Source organism: Emydura macquarii, unplaced genomic scaffold (assembly GCF_026122565.2).
Source record: "Emydura macquarii macquarii isolate MOO-44397 ecotype Brisbane River unplaced genomic scaffold, CSIRO-AGI_Emac_v2 contig_1253, whole genome shotgun sequence".
NCBI lineage: Eukaryota > Metazoa > Chordata > Testudines > Chelidae > Emydura > Emydura macquarii.
Genome location: NW_027131390.1, coordinates 79,274,295 through 79,290,000, shown reverse-complemented (window position 1 = coordinate 79,290,000; position 15,706 = coordinate 79,274,295). Strand labels below are relative to the sequence as shown.

Genomic DNA, 15,706 nt, shown 5'->3' with positions numbered 1-15,706 from the left:
TGTTTCTGAATAAAATTATTTTGGTTCCAAAGATTACAGACAACAGGCTGAGCTATGCTGCCCAACCTAGCTGGAAAGAAGGAGAGGAGAGGAGAGGTCCCCATTATATTGGAGAAGAGAACAGTCAATTCCAAGTACCCTTCATCAGCAACACACCTGGCAGCTGTCCTCCTATGAATGGGAAACAAAATGAAAATAAAGACAAATGGTCTCTGCACATTTGGATTTACCTCTCAAATTGACTAACTCCAGAGGAGCATACCTAGTGAGCAGCTCTCAAACAGGTTGTGCAGGCAGGAAGCCAGAGCTGATGCTCTGTCCCTGCAAGAAGGGGTTGATCCTTTTGATACTGTCTCACACAGTATTCTTATCAGCAAGTTAAAGAAGTATGGGTTGGATGAATGGACTATAAAATGGATAGAGAACTGGCTAGAGCATAGGGCTCAACGAGTAGTGATCAATGGCTCCATTTCTAGCTGGCAACCGGTCACAAGCGGAGTTCCCCAGGGGTCGGTCCTGGGGCCAGTTTTGTTCAACATCTTTATTAATGATCTGGAGGATGGGGTAGATTGCACCCTCAGCAAGTTTGCGGATGACACTAAGCTGGGGGGAGTGGTAGATACCCTGGAGGGTAGGGATAGGATACAGAGTGACCTAAACAAACTGGAGGATTGGGCCAAAAGAAATCTAATGAGGTTCAACAAAGACAAGTGCAGAGTCCTCCACTTAGGAAGGAAGAATCCCATGCACAGCTATAGACTGGGGACCGACGAGCTGGGCAGCAGCTCTGCAGAAAAGGACCTGGGGGTAACGGTGGATAAAAAGCTGGATATGAGTCAGCAGTGTGCCCTGGTTGTCAAGAAGGCTAATGGAATATTGGGCTGCATTAGGAGGGGCATTGCCAGCAGGTCACGGGAAGTGATTATTCCCCTCTATTCGGCATTGGTGAGGCCGCATTTAGAATATTGTGTCCAGTTTTGGGCCCCCCACTACAAAAAGGATGTGGACAAGTTGGAGAGAGTCCAGCGGAGGGCAACCAAAATGATTAGGGGGCTGGAGCACAGGACTTACGAGGAGAGGCTGAGGGAACTGGGCTTGTTTAGTCTGCAAAAGAGAAGAGTGAGGGGGGATTTGATAGAGGCCTTTAACTACCTGAAAGGGAGTTCCAGGGAGGATGGGGCTAGGCTGTTCTCGGTGGTGGCAGATGACAGAACAAGGAGCAACGGTCTCAAGTTGCAGGGCGGGAGGTCTAGGTTGGACATTAGGAAAAAGTTTTTTACTAGGAGGGTGGTGAAGCACTGGAATGGGTTACCTAGGGAGGTGGTGGAATCTCCATCCTTAGAGGTTTTTAAGCTGAGGCTTGACAACACCCTGGCTGGGATGATATAGCTGAGGTTAGTCCTGCTTTGAGCAGGGAGTTGGACTAGATGACCTCCTGAGGTCCCTTCCAACTCTAATATTCTATGATTCTATGATCCTGACCAAATTTCAAGTCAGAGTCCCTGAGTGGGAAGCTTAGACTCTTATCTAGTTCCCTGTAGGATGCTCTCTTGACAATCTCTGTTTATCTGTCAGCTGACTGGGAAGTCTCTGCAGCAAAGGAATTTTCCTTGCTGCCCTTTCTCTCTCTCTCTCTCTCTCTCTCTCTCTCTTTTTTCACCACTCTCAAACCACTTATTTTTCTGTTATTAGACTCCCTCCACCCCCACACACACTTTTCTTTCCTCTGAAAGAGAAAGGAGGTGGTTAGGGAAGAGATAGCAGAACTAACAACTGAGGCATTAGGCTATAGGACATGTCCCTGCCAAGTCAGGAGATAAATAGAATGGGAAAGGAAGCAGGCAGACTAGCAATGAAACTAGCTTCCATTGACACATTTTTAACTCCTTGCTTTCAGGTCTGGATTAATGAACAGGCACTATAAACCAGAGTCTATGGTCCCAGTTCCTGGAATCATGTGATTATCTGACTATCAGATTTCATTTAAACCCTCATGATTGCAACAGGAACTAAATTTGATCTTTCCATGGTGTGCCTGCAACCATCTGAGACAATAGCTTAGAGATGTGAACTACATCATGTATCTCAGTAGGGTGTTAACTCCAAGACCAACTACTCTCAGAGACCCTGCCAACACTCTTCTATGCACCAAAAAAGTCTGAGTGGTTGACTCTCTGGTGGGGAGCGGGGGGGAAGGCGAGACCTTTTTTCCCATCCTTTCCACTCCACAGAGGATGGGGTTGCTTTGTCATTGCTTCCAGGGGAAAGTATCCCCTGCCTTTCTGAGGTAGGGAGGATGGGCCCCCCGGCTGCAAAGGGGTGGGAACATTAGACAGCGGCAGAGCCACCTTGTCATGGTGTGCATAGGATACCGGGTTGCCTTAATCCAGCCCTACTTGTTTCTGGTATATGAAATCATAATGTCTGTAGTTGCTGATTTAGGTAAAATGAGAGCATAACAATTAATAATAACAACTCACCATCTTGATCTAGGATGAATTAATAAGAATAGCTAGAAAATTCAGAGCCTTTGCTCATTGCTTTTCTTATGTTTATTTGGCTTTGTTATAACTTTGGTGCTAATTGCAGTGAAACAATAGTTGGTCTGGTCTTGTCAAAGTAGAAATTTCAGGGTTATTTCTTTATCTTACTAGACATATTAAGTACACTTTGTAAATTACTGGATTATCAGAATAGTTTAAGAACATAAGAATGACCATACTGGGTCAGACCAATTGTCAATCTAGTCCAGTATCCTGTCTTCTGACAGTGGCCAATGAACAGAACAGGTAATCATCAAATGATCCATCCCATCGAATAGTTTGATTGTAGCCGTTGAATATTGCACTTTCCAGGTGGATATTTTGGTAATTTATCTTCTTAGATTGGTCTATTTAAACTATGATTTAGCTATTAGTTCTGAGAGGTGATTTAGAAGTCTCCACTCCATCCAGCTTTGTGGTGTACTTCTAAACAAGCCAGCTTGGCCTCACCTGCCCTTTCTTAAGTGGGCTGTGCTTGAAGAACTAAGATGGCAAATGCTTTAGTTTTTTTCCCAGAAGGATGGGATAACTTGGGGTATACAAAATACATGTCAATGCTTTTAACCCTCAAGAACAAGTGTCAAAATGTGGCTGGGCTTTCATTGTAACAACATTATGTCACAAAGGAATTATAGACCAGTCAACCTAATTACGATACCTGGAAAGATACTGGAACAAATTATTAAACAATCAATTTGTAAACATTTGGAGGATAAGAGGGTTATGAGAAATAGCCAATGTGGATTTGTCAAGAACAAATCATATCGAACCAACCTAATTTCTTTCTTTGACAGGGTTACTGGCCTAGTGGATCGCGGTAAATGTGATATATCTGGATTTTAGTAAGGTGCCTGACACAGTCCCAACTAACATTCTTAAAAGCAAACTAAGGAAATATGGTTTAAGATGAAATTATTATAAGGTGCACACCGACCTGGTTGAATGACCATATTCAAAAAGAAGTTATCACTGGTTCACTGTCAAACTGGGAGGGTGCATCTCTTGGGGTCCCATAGGATTAGTCCTTGGTCTGGTACTATTCAATAGTTTCATTAATGACTTGGATAACTGAGTTGAGAGTATGCTTATAAAGTTTGCATATGACACCAAGCCAGGAGCGTTACAAGCACTTTGGAGGACAAGATTAGAATTCAAAACAGCCTTGACATATTGGAGAACTGGTCTGAATTCAACAAGATGAAATGCAATAAAAACCATGCAAAGTACTTCAGTTAGAAAGGAAAAAAAAAAATCAAATGCACAACTACAAAATGGGGAATAACTGGCTAGCTGGTAGTACTGCTGAAAAGGAGCTGGGGGTTACAGTGGATCACAAATTGAATACTGGTCAACATGTGGTGCAGCTGTGAAAAAAAGCTAAAATCGTTTTGGGTTGTATTAACAGGAATGTTGTTCGTGAGACACAGGAGATAATCATCCTGCTGTACTCAGCCCTGATGAGGTCTTAGCTAGATTATTCTGTTCAATTCTGGGCACCACAACTTTAAAACGGTGTAGACAAATTGGGCAGAGTCCAGAGAAGATCAACAAAAATTATAAAAGGTTTAGAAAATTTGACTTCTCAGGAAAGGTTAAAAAAATTGGGAATGTTTAGTTTTGAGAAAAGATGACTGAAAGGGGACCTGATAATCTTCAAATACGTTAAGGACTGCTATAAGGAGGACAGCGATTGATTGCTTTTCATGTCCACTGAAGGTAGGACAAGTAGTAATGGGTTTAATCTGCAGCAAAGGAGATTTAGATTAGATATTAGGAAAAACGTTCCAAGTATAAGGGTAGTTAAGCTCTGAAATAGTCTTCCAAGAGGCATTATGGATCCACATCTCTGGAGGCTTATAAAAATAAGTTGTCTCTCTAATACAACACTGCATAAAGAAATGGTTTAAGTTTACTTGGTCCAGCCACAGCACAGGGAGCTGGGCTTGATGACTTCTTGAGTTCCCTTCCAGCTCTATATTTCTATGATACCAAGAAAGTATTCATCAACTGATACATCAGCTAAGATTCACCAGACAACAGATTGCAAACATCTCAACACACATCTTTCTAATTATCAAAGTTGGAAATAGAAATGTAGAAATACATGGCACCTTATTAGGCCTCATCTACACACAAAAGTTGTACTGCTTTAACTACACAGATATAGTTAAAACGGCACAATGCTTATAAGGGTATGTCTATATCTTTCTGGATTGATTGAATGGTCAGTGTAGACCCACTCAATCAGGAAGTTGACGCAATAAATCCACCCCCTCAAGTAGCGTAGCGCTGCATTGAAGGGAACGCGATTCCTGTCAGCGCAGTGCAGTGAAGACAGCACTCAGAAGGGAAGCACAGAAGTCGAATGGAGTTAGACTCTGCGTAGCTTGCGTAACTCCCGTCAACTGCTGCTGAATTTCCAGGTAAGTGTAGACCCGGGCTAATATATAAAAGTGGGTTATGAGAGTATAGCTTATCAGTGTATGGAAAGGCATGTTTATACCAGTCTAGCTACATCCATACCAAGGTCTGTACCTACTAACTACCTAACATACACACACACACTCACACGCCAATCAAAGTTGTTACACCAGTACAAAAATGTGTGTGTAGAACAGGCCTTTGTTTAGCTGGTTTCAGGTTAGCTAAAACATAGCAGCTTATCCTTTAGTTTTTACCTATCATCAAAATTTTTTGCTGTAATTGTTTTGTAGTTTGCATTTATTACTATTTTTGCTTTTTTTTTAAAAAAAGCAAATCCTCATTAATGCACTCAATTCCCTGCTGTACTCCCAGCCATAAAAATCTTAGCATAATATAACAAAATTTGAAGGAAATAAAATCTTAATGTTCATAAGTCCTAAAAGCATTTATATCTCATGCAAAAATGAATCTAAATATAAGATAGTTCATAGGCCTACATAACTCCTAATATTCACAAGTTTAATCACTTAACTGGAAACTCCTGTACCATCGAAATAGGAGCACAGGCATCTCCCCTTTCTATTTCAATTAAACAACCCTAAACATGAGGGAGTTTAAGAGGTAATGTTTGTTTTTATCAAGTTTTGTTACTGACAAATTTGCTAAGTGCCAGATATTTAGCAACATACAATCACTAAGAGCTCTATTTGTAACCCTTTGAAAAATGAAATTTCAAATGAAAATGCTAAAAAACCTTTAACTATAGTGGTAGTAAAGTGGAAGGATTGTGATAGAGTCAAATGCTTGATAATTTTAACCTTTGAATAGTAAATATTTAAAGAAAGGCCATTTTCTATGCCATAAAGTTCTTCTTTGCCATGAAATTTTAACAAAGTTACTAATGTAAGGTACGAAATTCTAAAAGAAAGTGAACTTAATCATACTGGAACTTAAAATGTGTATCTAACGTTCCCTTACAGCACTGTTTTCCTAAAATGAAAATTGTGGAATTATTTAAAGTATATTTGGTCTCAATGATAAATATATCCATTTGTTGAGAACACCAAGAGAGAAAAAACACAAAGATAACAGTAAAGGAATAAAATGTTCTTCACCTTGAGATTCACTGGAGTTTTATTTTTACACTTCAAATTGGATTCAAGGAAACGCAAAGCACTAATTACCTTGAACGACTTTTGTGGTGAAACAGTTTTTGGCTTATCCTTGAGCAAAGTAAGAACTGTCACTCCAGGGCAAGTTATTCTTGTTTTGTCATTAGAGAGAGTTGAAAGCTTAACTGACTCTAGGCTTTAATAAATGCAATAACCCTTTAAATACTTGTCTTTATTTTACCTGAATGGGAAAGTATACTAAAGAATATAAAACTAGATTAGGTAATTGCTAACAATCAGAGAAACAATTAACAGCCATTTTATTGTTGGATTCTATTTGAAATAATTACAAAAGCAAGTATTGACCATTCATATATTTAATAGTCACACTTTAAAGCACAAAACAACAATCAGAGACTATAATTAAAGAGGAGGAAAATAGACAAACTACAAGAAATGTAAAAAATATAGGTAGTATAGCATGCATAGAATCCAATAAAATATACCAAAGATAAAAATACAATTTGCCATTCCTGATCAGACCATAGATTCAAATCTTATATACTTCTGCCAATAACAAATGGTTGACTCTTGAGAGGAAGGCAAAATTCCCCACCAACACACCTGGCCAATTGTGCAAAGCTATACATCAGGGAGGATATTTTCTTCCTGATCCCTGTAGGTGAACATATTATGCCTTGAAGCAAGAGATTTGATTACTCTTTTCTGAGCATGCATATATATGAGTTATTTATCACCAAAACTATCCAGCCATCTTATATTACATCTACAGTATTTGACAGTGATGTCCTACAGACGTGAATTCCACAGACTGATTACATATGTAGTGTTACTGTATGAAGTGTTTCCCTTTATTTGTTCTAAATTTGACAGCCACTGAGTTCATCTCTGGTCTTGTATTACTTGTGCAGTTAAGGAAAAAGAATAAGAAAGAGGGAGCAGGGAACAGATTGGTTTTCTCTAAGCAGAGCAACACAAATCAAAATTTTGCATTCTCAGATCAAGGCCTGATTTTGCAATCAGACCCCACCCTGGTGGAATATTGCACCCATAAAGCTCCCTGAAATCAGGTCTCGGAAAGATCTAAAATAGATCGATAGGTCTGAGTTCTAAAGTACCAGTGTGTCTCAGAGTATACCGCTCACTCCATCTCCATCTTTTCCCCACTTGAAAAGAACTTGTGACCCTGCTGGCCCTACAGTTGTTGTTGTTCTGTTGTTTTGTTTTGTTTATTGAACTAAAGCCCTTGTGTAGTTTTATCTGTTCAAATTTTAAGTGTGTTAAGTTTATTCAGCAAAATCTATTCTGTTTATATGGTGTTGGTTCATTAGAATAGCCATGTTTTAACAGTAAGTTTCAGGTACCTGTGGTACAACATTCTGCTCTATCAATGTTGCCATAATATCAGGACTGCAATCAATGACGACATAATGCAAAACTTTCCCAAACTGTATGAGGAAATGGGAGACGACAGCTGTGTTGACAATGCAGAACTGAATAATGTTTAAACACAGATGTCCCATTTCCCAAGCATGTTAGGCAATTGATCATTCTGCTATAAAAGCAAGTTAGTAGCCCATGTAAACTCAATTCCAGCAAGTCAGCCCCATTAAATGGGTGTCCTGATCAGTAAGCATGCACTGTGTGTTTTTGACAATGCTTTAAGCAGGTGAAAGAAGAAAGCTTGGCAGAAAAGAGTAAATTTCAGCTTGGGAAAGTAAAAATTCAAACTTAATGTTAATATTTTTAGGCAATCTTTCATTTTTGACTGAGTGGTAACTCCCTCTCTGGATGTGTCCTAAAGGCTATAAATAGAGCTGACAATTTAAATTAGGCTACGAGAGGTATATTTGGTAGTTAAAATGTTTTGTTTTAATAAAATAAAATAAATAAAAAGAGATGCAAAGTTAGGAGGGCACCATTGTTCAATCTAGGTGATACAAGTCTATTCCAATCAGAAACATCTGAGATAATATCCCAATAAATAATCCACACCTCTTTCAAGTTAGGGAATTATTATATTTGGAGCTGAAAGCCACAGGAGGAAGGTATTCGATTACTTTGTCTTGTAGTGAGGTGGGATGAATGAATACAGGAAACCATGGATATCTTCAACAGTCCATGAGACTGGAGTTAAATTAAATCTCTCCTTCCTGAGACCAAAAATGATAAAGGAAATGTTGGAAAATCCCTCCCAAAATCTATTAAACACCTAAAGACATCTCCAAAGTGGTCCAGGTACCTGTAAAACAGTTGGTCAGATTTCATATAGAAAAAAAAGAGATTGATAAAATGGTAAGTTATTTTATAAATATATGAAATGGTTCTGTATATCTAGTTTGTCTTGTTTTTAGGCATTTTTCTTTTACTTTAACTTCCTTTACTTTCTTTTTATTTGACTGACAATGATATGGTAAATTTATGTAGAAGCTAACTTTGTAATTTTCCTTTACTTGTCTCTACTACTTAAATCCATTAGGAAAATAAATTAAGGTGAGAAGGAAACAGTCTACTATGACAGTCCATGAAAACATATGAGGTATGAGGGAGAAAACCCTTTAGCCATGAGCACTATATACAATAAAGTGTTTGACAGTAGCATAACAAATTACATTTTTCTTTTAAGAGAGATACTGAACTCCCTTACTGCAGTTAGCTTTGAGGTTACCAGTAGATTATAACATTCATATACTTCAGCAGAGTTATAATATATTCAGTATAGCATTTGTGTATTAAAATACTGCAGCTCTCTTACAAAGAAGCAGTAAAAACAAGTGGCTAGAGCAAGCACTGGGAACTGGGACTCATGAGCTCTAGCACAGAGAATCTGCCATTTATTCTGTGAAACCTTGACCAAGTTACTTTATCTCTCTGAACCTCTGTTTACCCATGTCCAAGGAAGATAGAATACTTTACTAAAAAGTTATTGGAAAGCTTCAATTTTAATTGCAAAAGCAAAATAGAAATGTGAGAATATTTAGTTAATAAGAATTTAAGCATTGTTTCTGGATTTAATCAATCATCACTTTAACTTTAAGGTATAGGTTCATTGCAATTTACATCTCTAATGTGCTGGCATTCTCAGCTGATGGACATTATGGGCTTGATTAAATGCCCAGTGAAGTCAATAAACTCTTTTTGACTTAACTGAGCATTGGATCAGACCTATATAATACAATCATTTTAACTCCATCTTTGAAGAAGTTCCTAGATCTTTAATCCACTGATACTGCTTTTATCACACACAATATCTTCTCTTTTTAAACAGAACACAAGAAGGGATTCAAAGAGTGGGAATGGGACCAGAGATTCACATCCCAGGGCAAGGGCCTTTTTAACTAAACTAGCCTGCAGTAAAAGCAGTGAAGATATGAAACTTAATTTCTACTCATACACCAACCTCAAGATTGAGTTAACTAGTGAAGACAAATACTTTTCAATCTGATGAGTGTTGCAACACAGTACCTGATATGTCCACCTCTCGCCCCCACCTAACCACCTGGTGCATCAGCAAAACCTCGACCTGACCTTATTAGGCCATTTCCTCGCCCCTCCTGAAACTGACCTTATTAGGCCATTTCCTCGCCCCTCCTGAAACTGACCAGGTGACCGAGAGCAGCTGCCTCATCACCCAGCCAAAGGTTTGTCCTAGTTCAAATATCTCCCCTCCAATCCGGAGCAACCTTGGCTACCTGAAGCCCCTAGTATAAAACCGGGGCACGCCCCAGGCTCCGGTTGAGAGAGCTCACCGTCCGCCAGACTGATCATCTGGCCCATCCCTATCTCTCCCGCTCCCGACTGACTCTGAGCACGTATCGAATCATACAAGCCGTCTTTCTGTGTTTCTGCTGTTCAGCAAGCTTCTGGGTGTCATGTAGCAGCTCTTTCTGATGCTGGTAAGACGTTAACCCTTTCTCTCCTCTCTCCCTTTTAGCTTTCGTTTAAAACTTGCTCTGTAAGCAACAGTCGTGTCCCCCCCCCCTCCTCCTCCAACTGTATAAGAAAAAAGGAATCTAGTTTTTATATTCCTGTTGTTTTAATAAACCCTTAATTTCCAACCGACTCATTATTGTCTCTCGGGGATCATTAACCTGTCGGGTCAATGAGCTACAACAATGTGCACTTGGGCTCTTGCATGTTAAAGGAGGACTTGAAAAAAACATTTACTAGCTTCAAGTAGGAAGATTACGATGGTGAGTGGAGGTAGAGACAGTTTTAAGCCTTCAACATGAGGTGTTTAAACTTATTTTTTTTAAAAGAGTTTCTAGCCCTTATGATGGCAAAGAATTTTCCAAACATGAGCTGAATCAATGCTTTCTTCCTGCCCTTGCAGAAAGATACCTCTGCTACTGTTTATAGCTAGCTTCCCCAGGCATTAAAATTACAAGAGTCTGCTCAGTTTCTCTACTGATGTTCAAAATCCCCTGGGCAGTTGTGAAACTGACAAGAGTTATGTCAATTGTGTTCTGCCATTGCAAAACTTAGAGCAATAATAATATAAGCAAACATCACTGGTATTTCTAGGTGAAGATGAGAAGGACCCAAAACAGCATTAGATGGGGAGGATGAAAGTAGTAGTGATCTCTAGCTCCAGTGCTCCAACATCCACAACCAACCTTCACAGCAGGAGGTTGCAGAAAAGTTCAAGTAATGGATGCACAAAGGGTCATGAGGAAGAAAGGGATTGAGAAAGACGAAGCTCTTTTAGCCAGAAGCAAGAAGCTGCCAGAGGCTAATATTAAAAGATGGAGCCTCTAAAGAGGGACAGCACCACCAGCTACAGGTCAGGAATTGGCTTCTCACCAAAATGCTACCCATGGATTTTGCTGATAAGCCCCTTCTACCCATCCTTTGCATCAGCCTCCAGACACATATTGCAAGAGAGCTTACTATAACTGTGGAGAATTTGAGACATAGTGACACAGCAGTTGGAAAAGTGGGCCAGACAGCCAGCCCCTGGCATGGAAAAACTCATGTAAAGATGACCATAAGGGACTGAAAACTCCATCCAGATGGACTACAGAGATTTCAGAACATCATCCCCTGTAATGGGACAGGTTTAAAGAGTTGGGTAGGGGTTATCAAAGCGTCTCCTTTGGGGTAATCTCCTCCATGCAGAAGGGCACACACTCAGATTTTCGACATCTCACATACCCAAGCCTAGGAGGACATTATCCAGTAGGAGCGATACTGCCACTGACAGTCTCCCTGCAGCTGATCAACAGCAGCCATGGAAGAGTCAACTTCAGAGGAGTTAAAGCTGCTGGTAGCCATGTTAGCTTCCAGATTTTCACCAAGAAACTGTGTGGAGGTTAAGTGAGTAGGTACTCATCAGCTCTACTCCCTCTTGCAGCTGCCCCACATCTAAAACACCTCAGAGGAAAGATCCCACAAAGAAGCAGAGAAGAGTAAGAGTATGTGCAGACAGTGCCCTGCAGATAGCACCCCTCACATTCACTCACAAGAGTACTTCACCCCCAGGAGTTAAAGTTTCTTCCACCCATAAAAATAACAAAAATGGAAGAAGAGAGATGGGCCAATTTTTCAGAGAAAAACTGAAAGTTTGAACACTGCTGCTTTCTTCAGTTGAATGCACTGAAAGCTTAACTGATATTGCTCGTCAGTATCCATCTCTGCTCAAGACAACAAGCATGTTGTAAATGAACATGGACCACAAAAGAATACCCCAGTCTCTGGCAATTTGTTTCTCCCCCCCACAGAAAAGATGATCCACTATTGGGGTGCAAATCCTACCTGACCACTTGAAGCTGTGATAATGCTTTCTCTGGCTCATATTTAAGAGATGCACTTAAAATAAATATTGTATATGCATAAACCCGCTATCCAGCTAGCATGGTGAAAAGCATGATATTCGAACTCCTTAACCATCAATGTTTTGTTTTTACAGATACATTAACAACATCGATTCTTTAGACAAAAAGCAGCAGTTCAGTGACTGTAGATACCCTAGCTGCTATGGCCTAATTAGAATGATGGGCAAGGTATAAAATTTTTCATTTAAGGATGACAAAGTATAACCTGCTTGAAATTTTTCTTTACCAGTCACAGATTAGTCACATCTCAATTATGAAAAAGAACATTCATATCTCCTAGATATATTGGACTATGGATTCCAAAAAGTCATTATCACTTAATAGTCCATTTATTGGACTGTATATCTGAATTTTCTTGGGAATTTTTCTTATTTGGAATTTAGAATTGGATCAGCATTACAGATAATTGTATATGTTATTGAGAGTTGGAGTTAAAAAAACACAATTTTTGTTGAACTAAGTGTTTTAACAAAACATAATTTATAAATCTTACCTGTTTTTTTCTTGAAGTTGCCTTGGGCAACAGGCTAGCTGACAAAACTGATGAAAGTGGAGAGCAACATAGCTCAGGAAAAGGGTTTGGAATTGATGAGATTTCTAACACACCAATCTCTTTCTTTTTTCTCCTACATCAACAAAATACATAACATGGTTTATATAAGAGAGGGCTACAATAGAACAAGTTTCATAATTAAAAAAAGAGAAAATATTGTACACGTGACATTAATAAGGGATTTGCCACATCAGTTATTGGTCACATTTACTAGCATTTTTTTTTTTTTTTGGCCAGAAGGCTGCACTGATTAAAATGCACATGCTTAGTTTTGCACATGCAAGAAATTCCAATGACTACCTATGGGTGAAAAGTTACTTGCGAGTGTAAATCTTTGCAGCACCAGGGCCTAAATGTGTCCATACTGGCTTCAGGTATTGTCAAATATTTTCAGGAACACCATCAAAGCCCACAATTCTTACACACAAGCTTAATTTTACCAAACTGAATAGTTCTATCAATTTCAACAGGACTACTCATGACAAAGTTAAGCACCTTCATGAGTTTTTGCAGGCTCAGGTCCCAAGGTGATTCATAGCATGGAATTTCACACAGGAAAATGTTCCTTTCTGCCTCTAACTGCCTTAGTGTTTCTCTTCTTTTTTGAATGGCTCCTTAATTAGATACAAGACTCAGTATAAGAAGTCTCATGCTTTTAAAATCTAAGTTTGTTATTGATTCAAATATCACCAACCAGTATCTGAGAGCGCTTTGGCAGATTACCACTTCTGTAATCATTTTGAGAGATCCCTTATGCATTAATTTAAATAAATATATATATATATATATATATATATATATATATATATATATATATATATATATATATATAAAAATTTTAACTAGCAACATATAAGCTTTTAGAATGCTATACACATTAGGTTACACAATTTTCTCACATGTAAAATATAAATTAGCACCTATTCCTCTAAGTAACAGAAATCAAAACAGCATATACTTGATTTTTCAAGCATTCAATTTTTTTCTATTTGTGTGAGTTGACAATTCGGAGGTTAATATTTAACTTCATTACATGCATGTCATTTTATGTGTAACTTGTTAAGTGGTATGATAAAAATGTTTACAGACTCTTCCACATCATTAATTTATACTTTTGAAGCTGCTTTTGTTTCTTGAAGTATTTAGAAACATTCACTTAAAAGGGAGTATATAGTGTTCAGCAGGAGTGGAGGGTATTATGCTCACAATACTTTGAAGTGCAGGAGAGCTTAATCTAGACAAACTATCAGACACTTCATAAAGCTTAACAGCTACATTTCTTTTAATACAAGTTAAAATATCTTCCTTTTGAAACAAGAGTTCAACAACTTGTGAAAGCACATGGTACAAATATCACTTAAAGTGGTTAAGTATTACAGAAGTAGTTTTAATTGTAGATGTTCCTGACAAATGGTGTTCTCTTATCTTACAGCCCATTCATTTCACTTTTTAAAAAAGTGTCATACATCATGTTGTCCATAGCCTTGTCAGATCAAGTTCTGAAACTACAAACAGCAATGTAAATTATCTAAAAAAGTCAGTGGAAGTTAATGGCTTAGGTAATTTTTTTTTTTTTTTTTTGCTCAATTTTAAAACCTTTTTAAAAAGTAAAATGTGGGTTTAAAGCTCTTAAGGAACAACAAATTAGAGCAGCAAAGACTTAAAACGTTGTCACACAAATGATAAAGCCCTCCATCCTGCAAATACTTACGTGGGTTCTTAACTTATTGCAAGAGTGGGGATTAACCTCTTAACTATACAAAGTCAACAAAAATGGGGATTTAATTGAAGAAGAAGAAGAAGAAGAAAAATAAATTGCTTCTACTACAGGATATCTTATATCTCTTTCCATTTCCAACAGCAAGTTCCTTCTTCTCTGCCTTGGATGTCACAAACCTTTGATAGTATTTTCTGAGTATTGTGCAAATAGTTTTATTCCGTTCTTGGGCGATCCCACTATTCTTCAGACATTGGACCTTTGCAATGGCTTTCTCTATTCGGTTTTGATCAGCTTCTGGTCCAGGCAGCGACGCACATACAAACGCACACACCAACTAGGGTTAAACAGTGCCCAACAAGATCATTGGTCACAAAAGGCAATACCCATTCACCCCGCAATCTATTTTTGATTAAGTGCCTGCTCGCAAGACTCCTGTGAGGATCTAGAGAGGGAGAAGGCACATTTCTAGGCTGAATTAATGCTTCTCTGCTGCAAGTGAATGTCTCGCCTGGGAACTTCGAGCCACCTGTAGCCACACACATGGTACCGGGGCCCGGCTGGAATCCCTCCTGCAGAGACTCGGCCACCTGCTGCCCCCACCTCTTTCAGCCTTACCTGTCTGGCCTGAGGCTGAGCCGGGTCCCCGCCTGGGACTGGGACACAGCAGGGGGGGCGAGAGGGGTCCGCTGGGCTAGCCAGGGGGAAGGCGCCAAGTCATCGCTCCCCTCCTGGCAGGGAGCCGGGGTCTCTGCAGCAGCACCAGCCGCAGCTGCTGCCCTGCCCGCACTCTTCTGCAAATGGGGCAGCGGGGCAGCCATCGCGGCGGCGGCGGCTCCTCCTCTAAGGTACCATCCACTGCCTCAGCCCAAATGCGAGGCACGGGCGGGCTGGCAGGCAGCGTGAGAGCCGGCGGGCCGGACTTGTAGGGTGGAGACTGCTGGGGGTGGGGAGGGAGCGCGAGCGCCGCCCGGGCTGCAGCAGCCGCCGCCCCCAGGAGCCCCTTCCCCAGCACAGGGCGGGAGCGCTGCCCCCCTCCCGCGGCCGGCGGGAGCCTCCCCGCCTCGCGCAGCGAGGCGCCCGGGGCCCCCGGGTGAGGGGCGCCCTCCCTGAACTCGTTGCCCGCATGCCGAGCGCGCGCCCTGCCCGTCTCCCCCCTGCGCAGCCCCGCCCCGCCCGCCCCGCCGAGCAGTAGCCCGCCCCGGCGAGCCTGCAAGGTGCCTGGCGCAAGGGGCGGGCTGGAGAGCCCCGCATGCAGGTTCCCCCCCCCCCCCCGAGCAGTGACCGCCGAGCGGGGACGGGGGGGTCACACGTCGTCAGCCGAGTCCCGGCTGCCCTGCTCGGCTCCAGGAAGCAGCGGGACCAACCCAGGGGACGAGACAAGATGGAAAATTAACCCTTCCGGTACGGGATGGGGGAGGGGCATTTTTGTTCCCTCTCCGCACCTTGTCCAGGGACGGCTCGTTTTGAGAAGCGCTGGGTCAAGCGGCTTGAGGCCCACT

General features: G+C 40.7%; 1 protein-coding gene across 3 annotated transcripts in view; it reads right to left on the bottom strand.

The window, feature by feature from the left end:
• GRB14 (growth factor receptor bound protein 14) overlaps positions 1 to 15,346 on the bottom strand; it is a 97,301-nt gene extending 81,955 nt beyond the window's left edge. For all 3 annotated transcript variants that reach the window (XR_010919879.1, XM_067549349.1, XM_067549350.1), the window contains exons 1-2: positions 14,823 to 15,346; positions 12,428 to 12,560 (exon numbers count right to left, since the gene is read on the bottom strand). Coding sequence is in view for 2 of the 3 variants with exons in the window: in XM_067549349.1 (XP_067405450.1) it covers positions 12,428 to 12,560; positions 14,823 to 15,025 (336 nt within the window). In the remaining variant the exon portion in view is untranslated. The remainder of the gene's footprint in view (positions 1 to 12,427; positions 12,561 to 14,822) is intronic.
• Between the last annotated feature and the right edge of the window lie 360 nt (positions 15,347 to 15,706).